The 27,284-nt window shown below is 47.1% G+C and overlaps 1 protein-coding gene and 1 non-coding gene across 6 annotated transcripts; one reads left to right on the top strand and one right to left on the bottom strand.

Annotated features, from left to right (window-relative positions):
- The first annotated feature begins 98 nt into the window (after nucleotides 1-98).
- HMOX2 (heme oxygenase 2) lies at nucleotides 99-26,832 on the top strand. 5 transcript variants are annotated; one of them, XM_089896219.1, is made up of 7 exons: nucleotides 6,938-7,174; nucleotides 8,028-8,154; nucleotides 21,907-22,033; nucleotides 23,921-24,038; nucleotides 24,407-24,898; nucleotides 25,831-25,957; nucleotides 26,047-26,832. In XM_089896219.1, the coding sequence occupies exons 3-7, from the start codon at nucleotides 21,948-21,950 to the stop codon at nucleotides 26,172-26,174; spliced, it is 951 nt and encodes a 316-aa protein (XP_089752345.1). In that variant the 5' UTR covers nucleotides 6,938-7,174; nucleotides 8,028-8,154; nucleotides 21,907-21,947; the 3' UTR covers nucleotides 26,175-26,832. The 5 variants fall into 5 exon arrangements, with proteins under 5 accessions (XP_022450469.2, XP_022450472.2, XP_022450471.2 ...); XM_022594761.2 differs by lacking the exons at nucleotides 6,938-7,174; nucleotides 8,028-8,154 and adding an exon at nucleotides 99-206; XM_022594764.2 differs by lacking the exons at nucleotides 6,938-7,174; nucleotides 8,028-8,154 and adding an exon at nucleotides 474-2,160.
- On the bottom strand, nucleotides 14,943-15,049 carry LOC115803816 (U6 spliceosomal RNA). Its single transcript, XR_004024606.1, has one exon. It is a non-coding gene; the product is annotated as a U6 spliceosomal RNA (small nuclear RNA).
- Nucleotides 26,833-27,284: the final 452 nt, after the last annotated feature.

The raw sequence follows: 27,284 nt of genomic DNA, 5'->3' as shown, positions 1-27,284 counted from the left end.
TTTCGACTTCCGCAGCCGACTAGCGTTCTGGGATTGCAGCCACTTGCCCGCCGCAGGGGTGTGTCCTCCGCAGGCCCCGCCTCCTCTGCGTGCGCACGTCGGGCGGCCTGCTTGGCTGCGGCGGCTGCGGCGGCCGCGGCGCTGAGCTAGACGCTGAGTGACGCGCGGACTCGGCGCTGACGGGCGGCAGACCTGACCCGCGGCCGGTGAGTGTCCGCGCCCTGCCGCCCCTCCCTCGGGGCTCCCCCGCGGGCCTGGCCCGCCCGGGCCCTCGGGAGCTGGGCTCGGTCGGCCATGGCCCGCTGCGCCCCAGCGCCCGCTTGAGGGAGCCCTGGCGGGCCAGGGGCGGGGGGCGGCCCAGGGGCGGGGGGCGGCCCGGAGGGGGCGAGCGCGGCGAGCGGGGTGGGGGCCGAGCGGGGGGACCCCGCTTCCTAGACGGCGTTTCAGAGGCCCGGGGAGGCCTAAGCCGCGAGTTCGCGTAGTTGTGTCCCGGGGGAGGTGACCCCCTGGTCGCCGCGGGCGGACTTGGCGTTCCCGCGGGGCCTGCAGCCTCTGGCCACCCAGCCCGCACGTCTGTCCACCTTGGGCCGGCGAGGACCCAGACCTGGCCCGGCGGCGGAGAGCCGTGCCTGGGCTGTTGGCGTGGGCCGGGGCTCTGCCCTTCCTGCTCTTGACTCACCTCGGTCCGTAGGGCCCTTTGAGTCACTGTCTTGACTGACGGAGTGACCCGCGGCTGCCAGATTGCGAGGGACCAACGTCAGGGGCAACCGGTTAGTCTGGCAGGGAGTCTGCTTGTCACCTCATAAGCGCAGTGCCTTAGGTGTATTAATTGTCTCGTAAAAGCTGCCAGGACCGCCTTGCACAGTCTTTGCACAAGGCCTGTGTCATGTCATTTAAATGATTTCTGATGAACTGGTTGCTGTGGCCTGTGGCTGTTCATCCTATTGTCTTGTATTTATGGCTCTGTGAACCACACAAGGCGGAGCATGATTGAAAAAATACAAACATCCTATGGTGCTCTACAGTTCAGGAAGCCCTCTCACTCTCAGCCCCTAACAAAACCCTGTGAGTTGATAGTTTTCCCACAGGTGAAATGGGTTTAATGATGACTCTTGAGTTAAGAGATTTAACCTGCATCCCACAATCAAGAAGATGGCACAGATGGCCTTGTACTTGGTGGTCTGCTCCCAGATCCCATGCTTTTTCCTAAACAGAGCCATGGAGATTGGAAATGGATGTTATTTAAACTAGACATTTTTCCCTCTCCCCCTAAACTGCCCTCCCAAGCAGAAGGAAACAGGGAGCTTACTGGTTTTGTGTATTTGAATTTCTGTTAGGCATTAACCAGGTGTTTTGATTAAAATTTTAACTGTCATATTAAAATTTTTAGGTTTTCTTTTGCGAGGAGGAGGATAAGGAATATAAATGAGTAAATCTGTGCTTTTAAAAAAATTATTATTTTATATTTATTTATTTATTGGCTGCTTTGGGTCTTCGTTGCTGTGCGCGGGCTTTCTCTAGTTGCGGCGATTGGGGGCTACTCTTTGTTGTGGTGCATGGGCTTCTCATTGTGGTGGATGGGCTTCTCATTGTGGTGGCTTCTCTTGTTGCGGAGCACGGTCTCTAGGCGTGTGGGCTTCAGTAGTTGTGGCTCGCGCACTCTAGAGTGCAGGCTCAGTAGTTGTGGCGCCCGGGCTCAGTTGCTCCGCGGCATGTGGGATCTTCCTGGGCCACGGCTCGAACCGGGTCCCCTGCATTGGCAGGCGGATTCTTAACCACTGCACCACCAGGGAAGTCCCTAAATCTGTGCTTTATTCATTATGTTTTTTTCAAGAAACATCACAAGACAAGACATCACAAGCTTACCAAGAGCTAACAGTTCAGTTGGGTATTTCAAGTTTACTTGGTGAAATTGGGAAAAGTTTTCAAATACAGTACCTAAGCCAAAATACTCTTGGGGGTATGGGAATTCGAGGGAGCTTGGAAACACACTTACTGAGTGACCTCGTCAGACTGGCTATGTGAAGAGGAAAAATCTGATTCCCCCATTGTCTGACTTGATTTCCTTTTTTCCTTTGCCTGAGCCAATGAGATGATATGCTGTGAGTCACCAGAGTGAGGAGTATGAGCTACTCCAGAAATGACAATGCCAAGGAGAAGGTGAATTACAGAAAGTAAAGTATTCATTGCCTTTGGCTTACCGTTCCTTGAGTCTGTTGAAAAGCAAAATAGCTGGGGCCTTTGGGCTACCTTGGTTTTTTGGTTTCTTTTTAAAAGCTGACTCTCTTCATAGGATAGTTGGGCTCTGTATCAGGTTTGCACCAAAAACTGAAATATCACTCCTCTAGGAGGAAGATATTTTTGAAAATTGGAATTGTATATTTCAGTGTAAAATTCAGAATTTAGTTTGTAACTCCTTGGAGAGAAAGATTTGAACAATACATTACCTCCTTGTATATTATTGGCCATAGTTAACTAAAAAGTGATAAATAGACATTTAATGCAGTCTCTTTTTCTGATACTAGTTAGTGGGAGAATTAAGAGATCTGGGTCACATTTCCTTTTGTGTTGAACACAGTGAAGGTTTTTTGCTTTTTAACTTAATTTATTATATCTGTTAGGTTTGTTTGTGTAAAAGTATAGGACGAAAGCTCTGCCTTTTATTATTTATTTATTTTTTTAAGAAGATGTCGGGGTAGGATCTTATTAATTAATTTATTTATTTTTGCTGTGTTGGGTCTTCGTTTCTGTGCGAGGGCTTTCTCTTGTTGTGGCAAGTGGGGGCCACTCTTCATCGCGGTGCACAGGCCTCTCACTATCACGGCCTCTCTTGTTACGGAGCACAGGCTCCAGATGCGCAGGCTCAGTAGCTGTGGCTCACGGGCCTAGTTGCTCCGCGGCATGTGGGATCCTCCCAGACCAGAGCTCGAACCCGTGTCCCCTACATTGGCAGGCAGATTCTCAACCACTGCACCACCAGGGAAGCCCCTCTTCCTTTTATTGTAATCTGAATAATCTCTCAGGGTATTTTTTCCCTGCTGAGAAGCAGTGCCATTACTGATTAATTCTTGCCAGCAATGAGAGAGAGTGGAGGGGGCATATCTTTAATTGGAACAGTTAATATAACTGCTTACACTGGGGTTTTCCTGTTTTTTATATGGAAGTTATTTCACTCTGGTGACCACTCGGGTGCTCTGTGATAGTTCACTCCAAGGTTTACTTTTCCCTGTTGACTTCATTTATTTACCATAAGATGTCTCCAATTATATTACACATTGTAAAGCCAGCTAATGAAGGCATCTGGCTTTAAATTCTTTTAAACTTTCTAATAAATCTGACACACAATACTGAAATACAGCAGCCCATAACTGATGGTCTGGTCTAACAATGTTACATATGTTTACAGGATATGCAGTTACATTTATTCATAAATCCTTTCTGTATGACCAGTGTCTTTCCATTAAGAATAACAATGGTTTTGTAGTTCACTATAGATAATTTAGAGGTGCATAGCTATTATAAAGGGAATATGTTTACAATCAGCCCATCAGAGGACTGCATCTAAATTGCGATTGTAGCTGACTGCAGTGGAGCCAGGAACTCTTTCTGGGTCGTCATATCAACCACATCTATAGTCAGACCTTACAAGGTAATATTCTAAACCTTAACCAGGCATTTCAAAACAGCAGTTAAATTCATGAGGCTCTTCTCAGTGAGCAGGTTTTAATGTTGCTTTGATGTAATTTTAAAAGGCTTTTCGCAAACGTGCATTTCCCTATGTGATACATTTCTTTTAAGCAAATATTTTAATAGTAATCCAAGGGCTGTTTAGTCTGCTTTTGGAGTAGGAATTGCATCAGATTGCGTGTCTTCTTGCTGTTCAATGATGTGATGTTGAGGAGGGTTCTTTTTTCAAATGTATGCTTAAGTATCTCTCTCTCTGAAAGTCTACATATACACTAACTTTTTGTTTGCACTTCAAAATGATTGGATTAAGTACAAAATTGAGCTGATTAATCAATTTGTAACCATTATTTTCACAAACAGCTATTCAACACTAGACAATGTTGTTTTACATGTGTGTATATGTATCCAAATACATACATATTAATCTATATTAGAAAGAGTGAAAAATAAAGGGTTTGTTTCTCCCCAAAAAGGAAGCTGTGGTATATTTTTGATCATGAGAAAAACATTAGCCCCTTGAGCTGCAGTTTCTGTGTCTGAAAAATGAGGTTAATTCTTGATGAGCCTTCAAGTCTTGAGTGCCTTGAATGCTGCTTTTCAATCTAAGACAGGGGTTTCCAAACTTTTCTGTTTCACTAAGTTTGGGGTTGGGCCTGGGAACCTGTGTTTTTAAAGTTTCCCATGTGATTCTTGTTTGGGGCCTCCTTGTCTAAAGCCCAGGCTGGATGGAAGAGGGAATAGATTGGTAGGAAGGCAGAGAAGTAAGCGACAGGATACATGAGGAAGGAGACAGCAGAGAGGACAGGAAGGGCGGATTGCTGCACACAGTGACTGCGGTCAGCTTTTCTGCCAGAGGCCCAGCAAGTGGATATTCTTTTCTCTCTACTTAGGGGAAAAATTAATTTTTGTCACATGAATAGATTTGTTTCCTTCCCAGGAATATCATAAGCCTAATTATTGTCATAGTTCTCAGTAACTTTAAAAGGGCTTTGTGGAAGAATGGCATAAAGAGACAGGTGTCTAGCACCCCGCCAGCCTGACTTTTTCTCAATACTCCCAGCTTCTTGCCTTTCTCCCAGTGAGCTCTCTCAGTCTTGGAAGCCTCAAGTTTCACTGTCTTGTATTATATTCAATCCCGCAGTTACCTTAGGGCTATGGGAAGGTGCTAGCATGATTAAAAACAATTTACCATCATGCTTTTAGCTAATCTAGTTGGCTGACCTGCCTCCTCAGTCACTGGGGTGATCATATTTATTATGCCAAACAGTGGGACCCATAGTCTGAGCATACAGGTATACTGAAGGAGTTGGTGAGACAGGATATTTGAGTCAGAACTGTCCTGGAAAATCTGGAACATAAGGCTCCATCTTTAGCACTGTTGTCTGTACTGCACAATTAGCATTTATACTATAATACACCTGTTATGTCATTTATCTTTCTATTTCTCTCTGTCTCTTTCTCAGTTGAAAGCTGCTTGAGGTCCTGAACATCTTAGGCCTCTTTGTAGTCGTAGAGCCCATGAGCATTATAAGTGTTTGTTGATGATAAGGTGGCATGTCACATGCCTTCCTTAGTACTGGATCTGCTATTCTCTCTGGCAAGACCACTAGGAGCTGCTGCAGAGGAGCTGTTGTCACCTGGAACTATTTCCAGGGCAATTTGGAGGAGGGCAGGCAGATGAAGGGGAACAATCGGTGAGCAAAACTGAGTGTGGGTTGGGAGTGGGGGCTAGGTAGTAGTGTTTGAAGGCAGATGAGAAAAGCAGACGTAATGAAGTGGCATTAAACCTTTACTCCCTTGATTTTCTACAGGAAGGCAAGGGGAGAGTCACGCCTTCTCTTTGCTTAGTAGTAGCAGGTATCCCACTAATTAGAAAATAACTTTTAAAACACTCTATTCTGGGACGTCCTTGGCAGTCCAGTGGTTAAGACTTCGCCTTCCAATGCAGGGGGTGTGGGTTCGATCCCTGGTTGGGGAGTTAAGATCCCACATGCCTTGGGCCCAAAAAACCAAAATATTCAAAAACAAAAACAAATAAACAAAAACACTCTATTCCTCTGCCACACTTGGGCTTTTGTCAGCCTCAGCAAAATTTCTGAGTGTCTGTGGTCAGTGTCATGTTTGTCTTGCTTTGTAACACTTTTTGTGTTTGCAAAAAGTCTTAACCGGCAGACCCAGAAGGAACAAAGTGAGGTGACTGGCTGCTCTAGGTTATGCTTTCTTCCCTTTGCATGTGGCTTTTCTGGGACTTATGCCCAGATTTTAAAGTCAACACATTCAAGTGCAAATGCCTACAGGTAGAAGGACAAAGAAGCTAACTGTCTGCCCATTTGGCACACATGTCTTGCCTCTATGGTGTGCAGACTATTGGCACTGAGGGGATGTACAAAAACAACAGCAAATCCAGCAATCCTTGTTCACAGGGGGTTGGCAGTCACCTTGAGGAGGTGCAAAACAGTAAATTCACTTTGTATGGTTTATGATTGTTGTTTTGACGCTCAGTATTCTGCGAGGTCAGGGAAGTATGGAGCTGAGAAGTGGAAAAGATGATAATTTGAATGAAACCCACTGGGTTAGGTAAAAGACAGAGTAGGAAGAGAAAAGAAGGAAGGAGGGAAAACCCCTCTTTAATGAATAAGCATTAAGGGGTTTTACTGAAAACATATTACCCACAAAAGGAATGTCTCTCCTAAAGTAACTCATCTAGAATAGGGATTCTTAACCTGAATTCTCGGTCCACAGGTGAACTTTAGGGACCTGTGGTTGCTCTGAAATGGCATAGGCAGCATTTTTTAAATATGTAATTGCTCTGGAGAGAGAGTTTGAAGTCTTCATCTGATTTTCAAAGGGATTTGCAACTTCAAAAGGCTAATGATTATTATATTCTGACAAATACTCTTGCTACCCATCTTCAGAAGTGCACGTCTGTGAATTTGTATCTTCAGATGAGGAGGTATTTCCATGGAAGATTAGAGACAGAAACCGTAGGATTCCTTTGTAAACAAGAAGCCTTCTACCAAACATCAAGTGTCATGGGACATACTTGAGTGTTCATGCAAAGGGCAGCATGTTCCCACGTACACAGTGGTCTAATCTGGTTCCCAGGAGTGGGGCAGCTAAAGTGCCTTTACCTGACTGGTGTGAGTAAGGCTCCAGGTCTGCCCTCAGGGACCTTATAGTCAAGTGCAGCCAATAGAGTGTGTACCTGTCTGTGATACAGAGCTAGAGCCAAGTAGGAGTTTTGGGGAGAGGGTGAGTTGGCACAGAAATCACATGCTTTTTGGAATGTCAGGATGTTTTTCAGAAACTACTAGACTGTTGGAAACAAGGTATGAAAGAGTGGAGGGAGCCCTGGGCAGGTCTGTGAACAGTGCCTAATTCAAGACCAGCTTCCCTCTGCTGCTTTGGATATGCAGACCTAAAAGACTGTCCTAGAGCTGCCGTCACTTAGCACACACGGCGAGAAATGGAAACCGTCTCTTTCAGAGTGAGTGCCCTAGCTGCCCCAGACCACAAAGCATGCTGAGCTCAGGGCTCCTGAGGGCGGAGGAGGAGCTGAGCTCCCGCCCCCCACCCGCCCTGACTGCTTTAACTGTGGATGCTCCACTGTACTTGCTCCATGTATTAGCCTTCTGTGTAGGGTTTGGTTTGGGAAAAGGGGTGAGCATACCTCTCAAAGCCCTGGAGCACATGATTCTCTTCCTTTCTTGACATTTGCCCTCCCCATCGTGTGTACCTTTTTTACCCCTAGTTATTCATTCATTATTGCCTAATCAGGTCCTTAGTCAGCAGTAGATGTTCTGGGCTATTTGAGTTTCCTCTCGATAATGATTAGTGGTGACAATGATGTTTGACCAGTTCTGGAGACCTCTTGGGAATTACAGGCACCCATTTCATGTATCTTTAATTTATGTATTTTGTGCAGGCTGCCTCGTGGAACAGGAATATTCGTTTTACAGTGGCAAAATGCTGTTTGTTTTTTTATTTTCTTTTTGGTAAATTGCGATCACTGTAGCATTTTGCTTTTCCCCCTTGCAATAATAACCTAATGCCTTGGTGTATTTCCTCCAAAATGTGCTTAAAGACAGGATATGGGCATGTTAAAAGAAGGTTGACACCTTCCCTAGACTAACGAACATGAAGAGAATTCTGCTGTGAAATCCCTTCTCTAAAGCCAACTGGGGGAAAATAAAGGGTTTTCACAGAGGTGGACAGCAGGAAGGGTCAGTGGTTTGTGCGTGCATGGAGTGGAGGAGTGCTGGTAAGCGTTTGTTACCTGGACTGTTAAAATTTTGCCTATCCATTTCTTTTCTTTTTTTTTTTTTGGCCGCGCTGCGCAGCATGTGGGATCTTAGTTTCCTGACCAGGAATTGAACTTGCATCCCCTGCAGTGGAAGTGCAGAGTCTTAACCACTGGACCACCAGGGAAGTCCCACCTATCCATTTTTTTAAAAAAAAAAAAAAAAGGTAAGGCAGTATTCTGCTCTTAATCAGGCTTTCAGAGTCCTTAAAATCTAAAAGGTGTGTGGTCAATAGCTGTATCTGTAGAATGTCAGGAAGCCAGTTTAAAACCAATGCAGTGCAACATTTCTCTTTCAGTGAGCTATTTGAGCACAGAGCATCATGTGCTTGGTCCCCCTACAAGGCCCGTGTCACCCCCTATCCTCCATCAGTAGAAATTTCTGCAGTAAAAATGCTGCTCAAAGATGCTTACTCACTAGCCAGGCATTTTTCTTATTTCTGGGATTCACTGTTAAATGTTCTCTTTGTCATCTGCTCTTTGAGAATACCTTGATTTTGAGAATACCTTACATTCTGGAAATTGTCTGTTCACTCAGCAAACCCTGATTAGGTAGGTACCCTGTGTTGGGCAGTAGGAGACAAAGATAAATGAGCCATAATCCGGAAAAAAGACATGTGTACAAATAAATACTGTAACAGAATACAAGTGCTATAATAGATCATGAAAGACTTACTTAGGTAGCCCTTAATGTAACATCATGCCTCCAATATCATCCAGCTCATTGTTATCTAGACCTTATTTTTAGAAGCAGTACAACTCCATTTTCAGAGGAATAGGGAAGCTGCTCTGTCTGAAATGGGTGGGGGAAGCCCACAGTCCTTCCTGCTCTGCCTCCTGTTAAATACCATTTTCCCTGCAGCTCACTGAGAAGTGCCTCTTATTTTATAAATGAGGATGTTGGAGTTCAGGGCAGTCGTGTAATACAGCTAGCTAGCGCAGACCTGGTAGTAGAGCTTAGTTCTCATTCTTAGCCTACTTGTCAGTCAGACACCAGACTGATAAACAATAATTAGATTTTCTCCCAGTTTTATGTTCTATTCCTCCAAGAAGTCAGTGAGCACATTTCTGTCAGGGCTTCACCTCTGCCTGGCTTTGTTACTGAGCCTACTTTAAAGGTTTTGCCTCCTAGCGATCTAAATACAAATCAGTCCTATTCCCAGGAAGGTACTGTGACCCTTTTCATTGTCATCTGTGGGCAGTGCCAAGTTGCCCCACCTACAGCCTCTTCTGTTTTCTGGTGGAAATTCAGTTTCCCCAGAAATCTCTGTAAAGGATATTTGATGAAGGTGTGATGGATGGTGTGAAGCTTAGCCTGAAAACAAAGCTCTTCTTGTCTCTGTAAACTGATGAAGGGATGAGAGGTTCGAGCAGGGTTTTTCAGCCTTGGTGCTGTTGACGTTTTGGGCTGGATAATTGTTGTTGTTATTGGTGTGTGTGTGTGTGTGTGTATGTGTATGTGTATGTATGTATGTATGTATGCACACTTGTGCTTTCTGTGGGATGTTGAGCAGCATCAGACCCACCTCAGACCCACTAGATACCAGTAGCACAGCCCATCCTCCAGTTGTGACAACCAAACATGTCTCCAGGCATGGCCAAATGTCCCTTGAGGGATAAAACGGCCCCCATCTGAGAACTGCTGGGTTAGGGATTGATTGGCAAGAGACCTAAATGGAAATCAGAATTTTCAAGTACATTTTTCATTTACCTAAACTTTCATTTACAGCGATGAGCTGCTCTAAAGAAACAAAACAGTAACATGTCCCGTCCCCGATCCTGACCCTCTGTGGCATGGAGGGGCTTCACCTAACTCATGTTCAGAGCCTCCTTAAAAGAATTTGAACTCTGGTGATCATCTTCCTTTAGGTCCTTTGCAAATTTTATTTTGCTAGAAATTCCAAGGTTTTTCTGTTCCTTTCTTGGTATCTAGTGTTATTAGAATGAAAACAGGTTCTTCACAGTGAGCGTTCAACTCAGTCTGTGATCCCAGTATAGATTTGATGCTACCTGTAGGGCCTTTCATAGAGACAGGGGTTTTTCCATTTCTTAACTAAAAGTATACAGGAACACTTGTTAACTTTAAGTGACACTTCCTTTAGTTTATTAATCAGCATCATACTATATGGCAGTTTTATAAGTAAATTATCTCATTTTTATACCTACGTTGCAGAGTTGTTATTACTATCCTTACAGATGAAGAAACTGAGACTCAGAGAGGTACCTGGTCGAGGGCCACGCAGCAGGTGTGCAGCAGAACCAGGGTTTTCTCTCTGTCCTGCCTGACTAGAGCCTGTGCCTTGACCACAGCCCTATGCTGCCTCTCAGCCTGTGTGTGGCAGTGGATTCTCTCTTGGCTGGGCTTAGTTCAGGTCAGGTTTGTTGGGCGCTTACCATAGGCCAGCTCTAGAGATCATCATGCAATTCAGTCATTACCTCAACTCCTTTGGTGTCCTGTCAGCACATTAGCATTGTGCTGTGCAGATAGGACTTCTGTGCGTATGGCTGCTGTTAGATTTGTTGAGCCCATCTTCCAGAAACTTTGAGGTGGAGGGATTCGGTCTGCATGTCATAGGATGTATACCGAAATACAAATATTTGTATCTAAGTTAATAGTCACATTTATACAGATGCTGAGTTACTGCCGGTGACTACTGCATGGGGAGGCTGTGTCCTGGGCATTTCGTCCTGGTGAGGAAACTAATGCACATGGCTGTGGAAATTTCATGGATAGACCAGGTAGAGTAATGTGTGATGATCTGTTATTTCTTACCTTGGATCTGAGAAGGCTTCAGTGAAGACCTAGAGTATCTAGAAAAAGAGTTTGAGGGCATTTTGCTAAGTAATCACTGTGCCACCTTGATTTTTCTGCCTTTCAAGTATGGCTTTGAGGGGTGTTGCAAGTAAATTGTTACTAACAGTGAAATTTTTGAATATCTTGTCTTTCAAAAAATAAGTTTTATTGAGTTAAAGATTATCCTTATAAGTCAGCTCTCATTCTGAGATGCTTTTTAGAGTGGAAGAGAGGGCTGCTGTTACAACTAACTACTGATAACTTCACATCACCTACAGTATATTTTTTCTACCCTCTAGCTCCTGGCTACTCCTAGGGGACATTTTCATCCATGTACAAATAGGCCAGATATACTGAGGGAGGAAAACAGTTGCGCACCCCCATTCCTAGGAGCTGTTGCCTCATTTATTAATACAGGGAACCAGAGAGTTGAGTGGCAGCAGGCTGTCTACTCTGTGCTCCTGACCGCTCCTCCAGTGGAGGCAGGGCCTGCTGGGAACGCTGGGAAAGCCGAGCCTCTTCCTCTAAGAAAGTCCGGTAGCTATTGCTGCTGGTCCCCTGCCACCATAGACACAAGCCTGTGAGGACAGGGCCAGCCTCTTGGAGTTGCCAGTTCTTGGTCAGGGCTTGTTTCCTTGCCGCCACTTCACCCACCCCTTCCCCTGCTGCCAGAATCTAGGCAGTCGTGAAAAAGCCTGAGAATGACACCTAACTCTGTAGGCCTGTGGAAATATGTTAAGATCCCAAACAGGTCCAAAGTGAGACAGAGGAGCCACCTCATTAGATTATTAGATTGACCAATGCCTTGGCCTATGGAGTTGCTAATCTTATAAGAAGTTTATGTTGATGTACTTCCTATCCATCACACTACTGTTTCAAAGGCAGATGTATTTTCAGTAGGCAGAAAGGACTGAATAGGTCTTAGACACTTAACACATGGAGGACACGCTTTCAGATTCTTAAAACCAGGTCTTCTGTTTCTCTGTAGTTACTATGGTAATAGGTACTATAGAAATGTGCAGACTCTATTGTGACTTCCTCTTGGTGTTGGGATGCCCCAGAGCCTCTGGCTTCATCGTCCACCAAGACCTGGCAGATCTGGCTGCTTCCTTCCAGGCACTGAGTGGTGGCGGGGGTCGGGGGATGGAGTCCCAATCCTCCCCCTTGGGACCAACCATCTCCAGCCTTGGCCTGCCGTGTTAGTCAACAAAAGTAGGGCTCGCCAGGGGACAACCTTCTCGGGTTGCCCTGTATTCTGAGTGAGCCAAGATGAGAGTTGTGGGGATGGGCAGCAGCAGCTTCTGAATCTTCAAATGGGAGCCTGAGCATTTACTTCTCAGAAATCATAGGACTGAGCTCACTTTTCATACTAAAAAAACGAATGGCGCTCAGTGGTTTAGCAAACCCCTCCACTGTTAGCGTAAATGCAGTGTAATATAACCTCAGTTTCCATGTTGCTAGTAGTCTGTCATGACACCCTACTAATTTCACATTCATGTACCACTGAGGGTTAGCTGGGGACACAGGAGGAATCACCTTGCATTCAGAAGGACTCAGGTTTGGTCCCAGCTCGACTGTTCACTCTGAGTGACCTTGGCCATATTACTTAATTCTCTTGATCTTAGTTCCTTCATAGTCATGGGATTCTGCTCGAAAGTGACTTAGTCTGGTGTGTCCACATCTGTTAGACTTTAGTCTGGTGCTCTTCCTCTGCACCACCCTCTCTTGGGTGAACTTGAGGGCCTTTGGTCCCTGCAAGGATGATGCTTAGGTTCTGTTGATCCTGTTTGTACAGAGGAAATTACCTGGGAGCCCATAGCACTTCTAGGTTTTCCAAAATGGAAATTCAGCAGAAGCATCCTAATCATCCACTCTCTCCCTCAACTCCCAAATGCTATTTGTAGCCATCATTTATGAGAGAAGCTGAAGTCACAGGTGACAGTTGTTGCACCTGAGTGAAAGGAAATGTGGCTGACCACTTAATCCACAGGACACGTGCTTTCAAGATTGTTCCAAAGTTGGAATGATTTTTGTTTGATGGAGATGACCCACCAGCATTTACTCTGTTACAACCAGCCCTGTAGATGTCTGGTGCCTAGGCTTTGTTCTTATAAAATCCCAACCTAACCATTTTAGAATTCAGTCAGTACTTCAGCCCCTATCCCTCCAGGTCCTTCTCATGGGACTAAAGAGTCTTGTCTTCTCAGCCCTGAGACCCAGTGGCACTCAGGGAACAAGGGCAGGTCTTGTATTTATTTCATTTGTAGTAGGAAGTGGCGTCTTTGGTGCCAGCAGCAGTAGATTTCTGGCCTCTTCTCTGCTCTTTTCAGTGTTTCAGGTTTCGTCCCAGTGTCTGCTTTTGAATTCTTGCTCAGCTGTATTAGAATGTGCTACAGATGAGCCCACCCCTCCACAGTGAAAAAAGCCTGCCAGAGAAGTCTTGGACTTCCTGGATCACGCCAGTTTTTGAGGTTACTAAGAGACTAGTGCCCTTAGTTGCTTTCTGGTTGCTTGTTGCCCAAATGTGCAGGTGTGTGTTGAGTAAATCTGATGCAAGAGCTTTGTGTCCCTGGACTCCCCACTTTTCCAGGAATCCTTGTTTGAACTTTCTCTTTATCAAGAGGTTAATAGTCATCCATTCATTCAATGAACTGTGGGATTGAATTCACCCAGTGATCAAAATGAAATGGGTGAAGCTTGTGTGTAAGATTTCCTGAGGTGTGGCAGCACCAGAGTTCAGAGACCTCAGGTCATTTATTCTACAAACTCAGAAGGTATTGATCTAGGTGATGTGGTTTCCTCAGGGTTTTGGGAGGCCCCTCTTATCACTGCTTCATAGGGTAAGAGCTGAGTCAACCCTGTGCACCGCTTCCAACATCCAACTTAGCCAGCATCAAGCAGCATCTGCAGTGTGGATTTTCTAGCTTCAGTGGTCACAGGTCTCACCTCAGAAAGAGCAGGAATTCCCATTTCCTGACATTGTCAGAGGATGATGGCTGAGTCAGAAGTCCTCAGGTGTGACCTGCCCAGAATTATCTATGGATTCACCAAATTTCACATTCTTCCTCAGTGTTTCAGAATCACCCAGCTGCCCGTTTTCGCCAAAAACTTTCTGAAGAGATCATTAGCATTTGAGCAGCATTAAGTTTCATGAAGCACTTGTGCACGCATTAGCTCATTTAGTCCTCACAGCACACTCGAGAATGTGGAGCAAAGAGAGTTTTGTTACCCAGTTTTATGGATGATGAAACTCAGCCTTCAGAAGGTTATGACTTACCTATAGCCATGGAGCTACTAAGCATTGGAACTCCAACCCAGATCTTTCTAACTCTAAAGACCATACCCTTTGTGCAGGGCCCAGCTACCTTTCCATTCCCGAAGGTGAGCTGGGTCTAGAGCAATAATCAACAGTAAGTGAGAGCCCAAAAGTGGCCCCTGTAAACTGACAGGTCCACTGAGCTCCCCCTTCCCCTGCATCATTCCAGCCCTTCCTGAGGTCTGGGAGCAGCGCAGGGACAGTCAAGGCTGTTTGCTACAGAAAACAGGTTGCACCTCCTCTTCACATCCATATGCCAGCTGGGGTGCAAAACTGGCCCTTGGTGCAGGGTTTACGCTTATAAATACTGGATTTTAAACAGTGCTAAGGAGAGCAAGTTTATTTCCACGTTGCATCCGGGAACAGGGCTTCTTCCCCCTGTTGAGAATTTCCTGGTGTCCTAGCACGGTCTGAAAAAAGCTCACCAGGAGTGTCTTCTAGGGTAGACCAGCTAGTAAACAGTTCTGAGTTCATTCTCAATTCCTTTTGTAACATTAACATTTGTTATAAAGTGGTTTCATGGTCATTATCCTGTTTGATCCTAGTAATAGTCTTTTATTGAATGCTGGGCAGGTATTCATTGCATTTTACAGGTGAAAAATGGAGAAAGCCGGAGAGATTTGGAAGCTCTGAAGAGATGCACCTTCCTGCCCCCTGGCTTCCTCCCTCCTGCTCCCTCTCCCTCCACAGTAGCCCTAGCATCGTTTGTTCCCCAGATCATATATAGGGTTAGAAGGAGGATGTTAGAATTTACTCGTTTTGTGTAGACAGATATTCAGAAAAGAACTTGCATGATGGGTAAACAACCCATTTCTTTCTTTTTTTTTTTTAACATCTTTATTGGAAAAAATATGGAATGCTTCACAAATTTGCATGTCATCCTTGCGCAGGGGCCATGCTAATCTTCTCTGTATCGTTCCAATTTTAGTATATGTGCTGCCGAAGCAAGCACAACAACCCATTTCTTTATCTGCTGAGGCTTGCCTGATAGGAGTATGTGGCACCATTAAGAATTGATTTGGCCTGATTATGGGATTGTTCAACAGAAACAGGTATTCTCACTTAAAGGTGAAAAGGGGATGTAGAGAAGGAACAAATCCTATAGTCCAGGAAAGGGAGTGTCTTGGACTCTCTTGTATTCTGTGTTTATCATCTGAAAACATTTATGGGGCACATATTGTACATGGTTTCTGTGACAGGTGATGCATCGTTTTTAACTATGACCCTCCTGAATGTCACAATATGTGGGTGGGGTGAGATCATAGACAAAGATGTATACAGTTGAAAGGTATTAGTTCAGCCAGAAGAGTGGAAAACACACAAACACATCTCCATGGGCTGTGGGAAGAAGGCTGCACCAGTGACCAGAGGCACCTTGAGACAGAAGAAACCAGAGGCCTCATTACCAGCAGTACTGGCTAAGAAAAGGAGTCAGAGCCTGCTGAGGCGCCTGCCCTCACAGGCCTGCGGGTGAGGAGCAGCCTTGCTGGGCAAGGGGAGAGAGGATGTGGGACTGGGCCTGTGTGGTGCTGTCAGAGGGACCCAGGGAGTCAGTGTCCACCTCTGATGTGGGGAGAGCAGCCTGGGGCAGGGACTATGGGGGAGACCCTGGGCTGCTGGAGCCCTGGGAGAGGACTCTGGGGGAGCAGCAGAAAAAACAACACTGGCCCCTAAACGAAAGCAACAGCCCAGCTGGGCCCTGTGAGGTGAGAATGGCCTTGGCCAGCTCAGAGGCATGGGAATTATAAACAAGTCATTAGTTAGAAGAAAAACCAGACCACCAGAAAGAGGGGTGGAGGTGGAGAGAAGGAGGGAAGGAGGGAGGGAAGGAGTCAGATTTGAAGAAAAATAAAACTAGATTTCATACCATTTAATTCAGAGAGGTAGTACCCAACTAAATTTTTTATTATTTTACTTGGTATTTTAGAATTTAATCCATATTTTATTGTCACCCCTCACCCGCCCCCTTCATTTAGCTAGCTTTGTCAGTAGGCATTTCATTCATGCATCGGCAACAATTACAGCTCAGGTTGGAGACTCCTCAGGGTGCTGTGCTGTACATGATTTGGAACATGGTATTGGACTCTGAGAAACTCAGAGTATGAGGGAGTCTTGATCTGTCTTGTAGGATGCTTCTAGTTTAATGGGGTGGGAAACAGGCTGATGGCACTTGTGGAAGCTGAAGAATAATCATCTCTTATAAATGTGACGCCACTTCTAGACCAGAGTGAACTCTGAGCCGCCAACAGCCTTCTTGGAGGCAGGCAGGGACTTCTGGTGCCCAGTAGGAAGCCATTCGGTAGGGAGGGAGCAGCCACTCAGCTTCCGTCTGGCTGCTTCCTCCTCTGTGTATGTGGGAAAACAGCACTAGCTCATGTTGTGGGCATCCCATGAGTTGCGGTAGCTGATAGCTGGTCACTGTCGATTCCAGTCAGGCAGGAGAACTGTTCTTATTTCAGGGAGCTGGTTGCCTGCCTTTCCTCCCCCTTCCCCCCTCCTTCCTCTCTAGTTCTGGCCAAGCTCAGCAACCTGCCCCCTTCCCTCACTTGTGGTTTTCCAGGGCAAAGAAGAAGAATGGGAATGAAAAAAAGAATTGTTACGGATGAAGTCTCCACTGTGCCTTTTGGGATCACCAGGTGGGGAAGGAGTGGTGATTGTGTTTCCGTCTGGCAGCCGTGTCCCAGGCTGACTGACCTGAGATTTGCTGATGTGAGTCTCTATGGAGGAGGATTTAATGTCTTTGAACATGACTGTTCTTTCAGAAGCCCTAGAGTCTTGATTGAGCCTGTCATTTACCAGGGCAGAGGCTTTGAAATGAGTGTTGTGGATCTGCTGGGCCAGGTCCACAGGAGGGAACATTGGTGATCGGGACGTTGTTGCCGCTTCTCTCAGATCAGGTGTGGGAGTGGGAGTGAAAACCAGTAGTGATCGGGTGAACAGCTAGGAGTACAGGAATTATGGAGTTATGGAAGTAGATTTTACGAACAGAGAGTCACAGTTTTCTGGAAGTAGAAGAGAGAGGGCAGATCGACCTTTCTAGAATTAGTAAGAGCAAAGTAAAGGGTCCAGGGGACTTCCTGGTGACCACTTGGTACAGTACAGGGTCTTAGCTGGTTTCCTTGGTCCAATTGCTCTCTCCCTCCCTTCTCCCATGCCTTTCCCTCCCCCCTTTCAAGAGAATTGAGCCACTTTATATGAAAGAAGGAGCCAGTTAGCTAAAAAGTCCAACAGATAACAAGTATTCATAGTTTTCCAAATTCCCTTCCTGTCACCATCAGTATACTTAGTTGTAGATAGTCGTAGTCAGTGTTTGGGGGCCTTTTTTTTAACAAAGAAGTTTATGTAGACTTCTTTATGCAGGGGTAGAGCCCGTCAACTTGTTGCTGTGGTGCCAGGATTCCATAGTTTACTGTTGTTTGAGTAGCCCTGCCCTGTATTGTTAGGCTGTGTGACTTTTTTCAAATGTCATAGTATGGCTACTTATCATTTTGATTACTATTAATACTTCTTGAAGTGTATTTCCCACGGTGGAATATTTTGGGATCTTTCTGTTTTTGTGTTTTTGTTGGGGGGTTGGGGCAGCTTCTTTTTGATAACAAGAGGTTGAAGTGTAGAAAGGTTCCACATTTATGATTTGGCCTCTGATTTTCTAGGGATTACAGTGGTTCCTACAAAGAAAAAAGGATTTGAGTGTAGAGGTCAGCCTGACCAAGTTTGGCCATGTAGCTTTTCAGAGAATGAAGTGATTTCTGTTTCTGACGTGCAAGGTGGCTCCTGAATGCTGCACCCCAGGCCACTCCCTTGAGGAACAGTGGCCAGGCCTCAGGAATGGACACAGCCCTCTTCCTGGCACCGAGCCTGTGTGGGTTGAATGTACTAACTGAGCCTTGCTGAGAATGTTCTCCTTCCCTGCCAGATGGAGTTTTTAGCCTGCGTAAGGACTCAGTATTCTTGCCGCTGGGATGGAATAAGCTGGTATCTGTCCTTGTTTCAAAGCAAAATCCTTAAACCGTGTTTTGAGTTTAGAACCTGTTGAAGTAGTGGACCGCAGAGTGCGCTTTGCTGGCCACAGATGCCTGCTGTTGGCGGCACGCATTACACCCACCTTCATTCCTTTGGATTTGTTGTTCAACATGTGTTTATGGAGAGCCTGTTATTTTGGGGGCCCTGGAGCTACAGCAGTGAAGCAGACAGCTGTGGCCATGCCCCTGGGGGCAGAGTCGGGCCTCCTGAGTGCTGGGAGGAAGGAATTAGGGGCTGTTGGGCAGGACCAGGTTGAAGAGGGTGGGCGGAGGGTGTGCCTGAGGGAGGACTGGCACAAATAAAGTGCTGCTGAGAAAAAAAATGCCAAGACGGGCACTGGAGGAAAACTGGCTTTGCCTTCCTCTGTGTTTTTAAGAGAATCAGAAGCCTTGTTGCTCAAGTGACTACACCTCCCAGAACGTGCAGTTATCAAGTAAAACAGTTAATGGTCAGATTTAATCGCTCATACAGTCACTGCTGTGCAGCATGATGATCAGGTGGAGGAATTTACCTAAGTTACTGCAGTTGGTAACCTAGGCAACCAAATGGCATTTGTTCTTGTCTTTGCCTGATTTTAGTTTTTTCCTGTAAGTAGCATGCGGGCTGCAGTCCTCAGGTGCCTGGGGCATGTCCTCAGTGTGGCCGTGCACCTGCCTAGAGCCTCTGGGGCCTTTTACTGCAGCCTCCCTCCTCTGGGAAGCCTAGAACTCTCATCTCAGCACCCTCTCCTCTCTGCAGTCTGAGTGCCGAGCAGCTGGGGACAAATTGTGGCTCTCAGGGTCCCTAAGGGAGTGGAGCTCAGATGTTCTTTCTTAAAAGTCTGGGGAATTCCCGGGTGGTCCAGTGGTTAGGACACCACACTTTCACTGCTGAGGGCCCGGGTTCCATCCCTGGTCAGGGAACTAAGATCCCGTAAGATCCCGCAGGCCGTGCGGTGTGGCCAAAAAAGAAGTCTGTAAAGTTGGGTCAGTATGAACAAGCTGGGGGAAGCTATGTGGGGCTTATTCCACAGTTGGCAGAGTCTACCTCGACCCCTCAGAAAGAGGATACATAGCTGGGTAGCCTTTCACCATCTCTGTGGACTGTCCAGTTTCTAGCTTTGTTCATACTGTTGCTTGATCTAGAGGCACTTCCTCTCCCCCACCCCAGATCCCGTCTGTTGTTGATGGTCTGCACCATACCGTCACCAACACTTTGATAGAGAAGAGTGTATCTAATTTGGAGTCAAAAGAAGGTCCCATTTTCTATATTTTGCTGTTTCTTATTTTTTTTTTTTTTTTTGCGGTACGCGGGCCTCTCACCGCCGCGCCCCCTCCCGTTGCGGAGCACAGGCTCCAGACGTGCAGGCCCAGTGGCCATGGCCCACGGACCCAGCCGCTACGAGACATGTGGGATCCTCCCAGACCAGGGCACGATCCTGTATCCCCTGCATCAGCAAGCAGACTCTCAACCACTGCGCCACTAGGGAAGCCCTATTTTGCTGTTTCTTTTCTCTCTTCTTTTCAGCTTTATTGAGTTATAATTGACAAAATTGTAATTGTTTAAAGTGTCCAACGTGATGATTTGGTATATGCATACATTGTGAAAGGATCCCCACAATTAAGTTAACACATCCATCACCTCACATATTTACCTTTTTTTAAAAAATAAATTTATTTATTTTTGGCTGTGTTAGGTGTTCGTTGCTGCGCGCGGGCTTTCTCTAGTTGCGGTGAGTGGGGACTACTCTTCGTTGTGGTGCGCGGGTTTCTCATTGTGGCTTCTCTTGTTGCAGAGCACGGGCTCTAGGCGCACGGGCTTCAGTAGTTGTGGCATGCAGCCTCAGTAGCTGTGGCTCGCGGGCTCTAGAGTGCAGGCTCAGTACGTGTGGCGGGTGGGCTTAGCTGCTCCATGGCATGTGGGATCTTCCCAGACCAGGGCTCGAACCAATGTCCCCTGCATTGGCAGGCGGATGCTTAACCACTGCGCCACCAGGGAAGCCCCTACCTTTTTTTTTAAGTGAGAACACTGAAGATCTATTCTCTTAGCAAATTTCAGTTACGCAGTACACTATTATCAGCTATAGCCACTATGCTATTCATTAGCTTCTCAGACCTTATTCATATTATAACTGAAAATTTGTACCCTTTTACCAGGCATTACCCATTGCCCCCACTCCGAGGCAGCCCCCATTCCACTGTGTTCTATGAACTGAACCTTTTTTTTTTAAAGATTGTGCATGGAAATGGTACCATGCTTTGTCTGGCTTATTTAACTTTCTGCTATTTTCTAAGTGTTCTTGGGCAAGTACAAACCATTATCTCTAATATTTACTGAGTGCTTACCAAGTGGCAGGCACTATGCTTCCGTGTTCTCACTTAATCCTTCCTATCATTAATCCAATTGTATAAATACTAAATCTAAAGGTGAGAGAAGGTTCAGAAAGATCCTGCTGAGCAAAACCATGCCTTATAATATCCCCAAAGATAACAAAGAAGATGTTATCTAGAGAAAACTCAGGATATTTAGCAAAATACTAACAGTGGTTGTATCTGTGGGGTGAGATAGAGGTTGTTTTTTACTCTTTATACCTTTCAGGGACCTTTATGCCTTCTTTATACCTTTCAAAGACCATTTCTTATACTTCTTTGTTCTGCTTGAACAAAGAAGTACCTGTTTCTGGATAGAGCTCAGTAATGCTCAGTAAGTAGATGCTGCTTGAGGTAGAAAGTTAAGGTCTCTTCTTTTCTTGGCTTGATTTGGCCTGAGTTGGTAGCCCTGGTCTTGCGTTACTTTGTTAGTTGTTGGTGCAGCTGTGCTGCTGTTCATCTGGAAATTTCCCAGATGGGCACCCACCCCTTTGCACTGCCGGGGTGGAGGGTGAGCTTGTTGTGTTCTGGGACCATATCTCCCTGGCTGACGAAGGCTCAGCCGTGGCAGCAAGCAGCAGGCACCGATTGGCTAACTTGTTATTTCCATCAGCCGGGCAGAGTCTGGAGTGGGCTGGGGACAGTTTGCTTGCGTGGTGACTCAGTGTAGCTGAGGCAGGTTTTCAGGGGCCTTTCAAGCAGCTCTGCTTTAAAGCAGAGCTGCTCTGAATGGCCTGGCTTGACGTTCCACTTTGTGTGCTTCTCTGCACAAGGCCACCTGCCTTTAACAGGTAGGCTGGACTGGCTCAGATGAGCTTGCTGCCGCACTGAGAGCTGCTGCACTGCTCTTTTTTTTTAAATGATGTTTTCTTTGTTATTTTATGTTTTGGATAACTTTTAATTTTGCTATAATTTCAGAAATACAGAAAAGTTGTAAGAATAGTACATAGAACTCTTGTGTACGTTTTATCCAGATTTACCATCAGCATTTTGCCTCATGTGCTTTACTTGTGTGTCCTTCCCCCTCCATGTACGTGCCTGTACACACACACACACACACACACACACACACATGTGCACGCATGCTCTTTTTCTCTGTCTCTGAACCATTTGACAATAAGTTGCAGGTAGTATGCCCCGTTACTTTGTGAATACCTCAGTATGTGTTTCCTAAAACAAGGACGTTCTCTTAACTAACCACAGTGCAATTATAAAAAACAGCAAGTTCAGCATCAGTACAATACTGTCACCACTGTTCATGTTTTGTCCATATGCAGCATAGTCCCAGTAACGGCAAAGCTTTATTTTTAACGAAAACATTCCTGAGGCACGTGGGTGACTCTTTGCTTATGTTGCTCAGGGGAGAGCAGAGCCAGCAGGTGTTTGGGGGACGTGACTGTCGTGGGCGCCGCATCACCTACTCCTCATGTCTCTGCAGGACCAGAGTAGTGAGAGCAGCAAGAACCACACCTGGCAACGATGTCAGTGGAACTGGAGACCTCAGAGGGGGTGGATGAGCCAGAGAAAAAGAGCTCTGGGGCCCCAGAAAAAGAAAACCACACCAGGTGAGCGATGGGGGCTGGCCATCTTGAGTCAGGTGGGCCCAGGGCCTGCCATGCCCAGCACACCTGGCTTCAGGTGCTGGAGGCACCAGGTGTGGTCAGAGTCATGCTGCTGTGGTCCCTGGACGCCAGGCTGGCACTGAAGAGACAGCATATGGCACCCTGGGCTGCTCAGCGCTCTGCCCGCTCCTTCTCACTGTCATCTCCATCATATGAGGAGGCAGGACGGGCACTGCTAGGAATGCTGAATAGTGGAACTTGATGGTATTCCTGGTCCTTTTTTCTTCTTAAAATTCTAAGCGTTTTGTCATCTGGGGTGAGAAAGGGTAATCAGAGGCAAAGTTGGCACCTTTTCCAGTGTCTCCTACCCCCTCGAATGTGGGAGCAACTCTAACTTCAGGCCTTTCCTCACTGGGGAGGACCAGTTCACTCAAAGCCTCTAGTTACCTGGGCCTGTTCTTCATTGTTCTTAGCCTGTCCTTGTAGCCCTGTCATTGGCAAAGTTCTTTTTTTTTTTTTTTTTTCTGAATATTTATTTTTTATCAAAGTATGGTTGATGTATAATATTATATAAGTTACAGGTGTACAGTATAGTGATTCACAATTTTTAAAGGTTATACTCCATTTATAGTTATTACAAAATATTGGCTATATTTCCTGAGTTGTACAATACATCCTTGTAGCTTATTTTATACATAGTAGTTTGTACCTCTTAGTCCTCTACCCTTATATTGCCCTCCCCCTTTCAATCTCCCCACTGGTAACCACTAGCTTGTTCTCTATATTTGTGAGTCTTCTTTTTTGTTATATTCACTAGTTTGTTGTATTTTTTAGATTCCACATGTAAGTGGAATTTAGTATTTGTCTTTCTCTGATTTCACATAGCATAATGCCCTCCAAGTCCATCCATGTTGCTACAAAAGGCATTATTTCATTGTTTTTTGTGGCTAAGTAATATTCCATTCCATATATGTGTATGCATGTATGTATAATATATATATATCACATGTTCTTTTTTAAAAAAATTGGAGTATAGTTGCTTTACAACGTTGTGTTTCTGCTGTACAGCAAAGTGAATCAGTTATACATATACATATATCCACTCATTTTTAGATTTCCTTCCCATTTAGGTCACCACAGAGCAGTGAGTAGAGTTCCAGCAAAGTTCTTTTTTTATATCTTGAAATAATTGCTAATAATAAACTATTGTCAGCACATGAGTGATATGAGCCAGTCTCCTAAAGAAGCCAACAGAGGCTAGGCTTCGAGAGGTCAAGTTTTTCTCGCTCTAGTAGATGATTGTATGGATGCACGTGAGCCCCTACTCGGTGCGTTCTCCACTTTGTCTGGTACTGGCTACTGGCATCTGTCAGCACCACTCCATCCTGCATAATTTTGTTAAGCAGCACAAACCTAGGTCCTGGCTCTAACCTCCCCGGCCTTGATCTCATTTGCATCCTCCTACTCCTGGACCCAGCCACATGTAATCCTGAAGACACTGTGGGTCCAAGGTGGGAGGAAAGCAGCAGGGCCACCCCAGAAGATGCATGGTCAGTCCTTCTCAGTGGTGTGGATTCCAGGAGAGACATTCCCAAAGGTTGTTCCCTGAAGCCAGCACACGCTGTGGTGTGTTTGTTCGGGCACTAGGGGGCCACAGAAGCAAAGCATCATTCATTTGGGTGGTTCAGAGAGACACGGACACTGTGGAGGAGTAGGTCACAGTCATCCAGAGTGTCTCCCAAGTCCTTGGAACAGACTCACGTCTGCCTGCCCTGTGCTTCTTGGTAAGAGGCTGGAATCAAGTTTCTGAGCAGCCTCTGCCTCTAGCTCAGCAAGTGGTCAGCCTAGAGCTGGGAAGGGCTAATTCACACACGCATGCTCTCTCCATAGGATGGCGGACCTCTCCGAGCTCCTGAAGGAAGGGACCAAGGAAGCGCATGACCGGGCAGAAAACACCCAGTTTGTCAAGGACTTCTTGAAAGGCAACATCAGGAAGGAGCTGTTTAAGGTTTGTGCCCTAGGTCATGGACTGGGTCGGGCTGGGGGCCTTAGTCCCATGAGGAAGCCCCCCGGAGAGCCTTTCTCCATACTACATGCTTTCTCAGCGTCAGGCTGTGGTTTCATGTCTTAAGTGGAATAACATAGTGATGTAAAGAAAGTGATCCATGTTCCAAAGAATTCACCGTGTCATTCCTTTAAGAAACAAAAGCTTCCTGCGCATGTGAAATAATTCACTGTATAAAAGTAGGCCTTTGGGGAATGGAGGGGGGTGCTACTCGAGCTTTTGTCTACAGCTGCTCAGAAGTGTGGGCAGTGGGCTCGGGAGTTGCTGGCCAAGGTCTCCCTTTCCCATGGTCTCCCCATCGCCCTCGGCAGCTGGCCACCACTGCACTGTACTTCACATACTCGGCACTTGAGGAAGAGATGGACCGGAACAAGGACCACCCGGCCTTTGCCCCCTTGTACTTCCCCTTGGAGCTGCACCGGAAGGCGGCGCTGATCAAGGACATGGAGTATTTCTATGGTGAGGACTGGGAGGAGCAGGTGCAGTGCTCCGAGGCCACCCGAAAGTACGTGGAGCGGATCCACTGCGTGGGGCAGAATGAACCAGAGCTGCTGGTGGCCCACGCCTACACCCGCTACATGGGGGACCTCTCAGGGGGCCAGGTGCTGAAGAAGGTGGCCCAGCGGGCCCTGAAACTCCCCAGCACAGGGGAAGGGACCCAGTTCTACCTGTTTGAGAATGTGGACAATGCACAGCAGTTCAAGCAGTTCTACCGGGCCAGGATGAACGCCCTGGACCTGAACCTGAAGACCAAAGAGAAGATCGTGGAGGAGGCCAACAAGGCCTTCGAGTACAACATGCAGGTACTGCCAGGGGTCAGGCGGGAAAGGGCCTCTGACCGCGGGGGGCTGCTGTGGGTCTGCCTGAATGGACATCAGTGCACTAGGACAGAGGGGCTGCCCAAATGGGCATCAGTGCACTAGGACAGGAGCTACAGCCTGCCCGAGAGAAAGTCAAGGGACCAAACAGGCCAGAGAGCATGAACCCAGTCATGGCTCTGCCTTGTTTGATAGCCTGTGTGTTGTGTTTTGGGAAGGCGAGGCCCCAGCACATTGAGGGGTTGGGAAGGAGAGAGCCATCTCCCTCCCTCTCACCCCAGGATCCTGGTCTTAAGGAATGGGTTTCCCCCTTTTTAGCAAGGATTGCTATGAGAAGTCCTACTTGATAAGTTCAGGGAGAGAACCAAGGAGAGTGAGAATGACTCAGTTTACAAGTAGCTGTTAGATGGGCCCAAGTCTGGGGAGGTTGATTCTGTGTCCAGAGCCCAGGCCCAGCCCTCAGCACCAGAAAGTTGCCACAGGAGGTGGTGAAGCGCCAGCCTGACCACAGGCCTGGCAGCCCTAGTCTGATCTCAGCAGGCCTCTGAGGGCCACTTAGGCTAGATCAGCCCTGTCAGGGCCTCATTTTCCCATGTTCCTCCTTTTCTGTTGTTTCTTGCTAAAAATACCCAGTGGCTGGAAGTAGGGAAGTACCAGTGCTCACACAGTGTCTTGGGGCAGCGCTTTTGCTTTCTCCTCCTATCTGTCCCCTGGTAGTTTCAGTTGTGGGCTGTCAGTCTGGGCAGCACAGGCGCGGCCACACCTCCCAGAGTTCGGCGGTGGGGCACGGACTGGGGCTGCTGCTCTGCACTCCTGAGCAAGCCTCGCCTGCTCCAGCTCCGTGTCCGGGGGAGAGATTTTTCTTTGAAAACAGAGGATACAGTCCAGTGATGGCTGTCGATCCTCTGCACCTGCAGATATTCAGTGAACTGGACCAGGCTGGCTCCTTGCTGGCCAAAGAGACCCTGGAGGACGGGCTCCCTGTGCACGATGGGAAAGGAGATGTGCGGAAATGCCCCTACTACGCTGCTAAACAAGACAAAGGTAGGTCTAGTGTGTCCCGAGCTCCCCCCAGGGTGGTTGTGTCCGTGTCCCCTGCTGATGCCATGTCCCTTGTTGGTGCTGCCGTGCAGGTGCCCTGGAGGGCAGCAGCTGCCCCTTCCGAACAGTCCTAGCTGTACTGAGCAAGCCCAGCCTCCAGTTCATCCTGGCTGCCAGCGTGGCCCTGGCTGCCGGCCTCTTGGCCTGGTACTACATGTGAAGGACCCACCACCCATGCTGGCGCCCTCCTCCTGACCACTGGCCTGCCCTTACCTCCACCCACGACCAAACTACCACCTCAGGTGACTTTTTTTTAATGCTGGGCTTGAGAAAACAAGCAACCAATAAAAGCCAGATGCTAAAGCTTTTGCCTGTCAGCATCCCATCTGTGGGCCAAATGCGGACCTGGGTGCAGGCCCACCCTCCCTGCAGCCCCCAGGCCACGGCAGCAGGAGCAGCCAGTGCAGCTCAGTGGGCCAGCCTGGGCCTCTGGAACCAGCTCTGCTGCTGGGGCACCCACACCTCTGACCCCAAGGCTCTTTCCCTCTGCTCTTCCTCGTCATGTTGGCATTTAGGTGGGTATCTTTCCCCTGTTGGGAGTGGAGTAGCTAGCAAGTTCAGGCTCCCATAGCCCTGGGGTCGGGGGGTCTCCCTAGATGTGGCTGCTCTTCTGCAGGACCTCTCCTGGGGGCAGGGGCCAGGAAAGAGGCAGAAGCCAGGCTTGCACCCTGCCTCAGAGGCCCTGGGAGCTCTGTCCTGGGTCGCCAGTCCTCATGCCTCTCAAGCAGAAACCTGAGTGGGGTCTGTTTGCCCATGGCCTGTCTTCTCTAACCTGTGGAAATGCTACTGCACTCAATAAAATGGACTCTGACAGCTGCCTCGCTCCTTCCTGGTGTGATGTCATCCTTCTCGATGGCCCCTGGCAGCCCCTCATGTGCTCCCAATACTGCTGGTCCCGTTCCAGCAGCGCACCTCTCCAGGGCAGAGTCACTGTGACCATCTCACAAAGACCCTTAAAGTCCATGCGGTCCCGTGGTTTTCTAATTCTCAGAGTGCTTGGAGTTTTCCTACTTTTTGATTTTTTTTTTTAATAACTAAGATAAAAGAGCAATAGAAATGAAGTATTTATTTTAATAGGAATTTATTACCGGTTTTATATATTGAGGATCTGTGAAAGTTTTACTCAGAAAAGGGTTCAACGGTGGGGACACTTTTTTCAATAACTGACCGAGCCCACTTGCCTTCACAAGTCAGATGAGGGGCAGGGGCAGAGCCGGCCAGAACCTGCGGGCCCAGCTGCCTGCCCACCCCCAGTAGCCTCAGCCCCAGT

This window comes from Delphinapterus leucas, chromosome 15, assembly GCF_059928025.1.
Source record: "Delphinapterus leucas isolate spDelLeu-1000000601 "Yukka" chromosome 15, BTC_Dleu_Yukka2, whole genome shotgun sequence".
Taxonomy (NCBI): Eukaryota; Metazoa; Chordata; class Mammalia; order Artiodactyla; family Monodontidae; genus Delphinapterus; species Delphinapterus leucas.
This window is presented reverse-complemented; position numbering and strand designations above follow the sequence as displayed.

What these genes read in the sequence shown, in the direction of transcription:
- HMOX2 (XM_022594761.2), top strand. Translation starts at nt 21,948, where the DNA reads ATGTCAGTGGAACTGGAGACCTCAGAGGGGGTGGATGAGCCAGAGAAA. An exon ending in TCAGGAAGGAGCTGTTTAAG is followed by an intron (nt 24,039 to 24,406) that starts GTTTGTGCCCTA and finishes CGCCCTCGGCAG; the next exon opens with CTGGCCACCACTGCACTGTA. An exon ending in CGCTGCTAAACAAGACAAAG is followed by an intron (nt 25,958 to 26,046) that starts GTAGGTCTAGTG and finishes GCTGCCGTGCAG; the next exon opens with GTGCCCTGGAGGGCAGCAGC.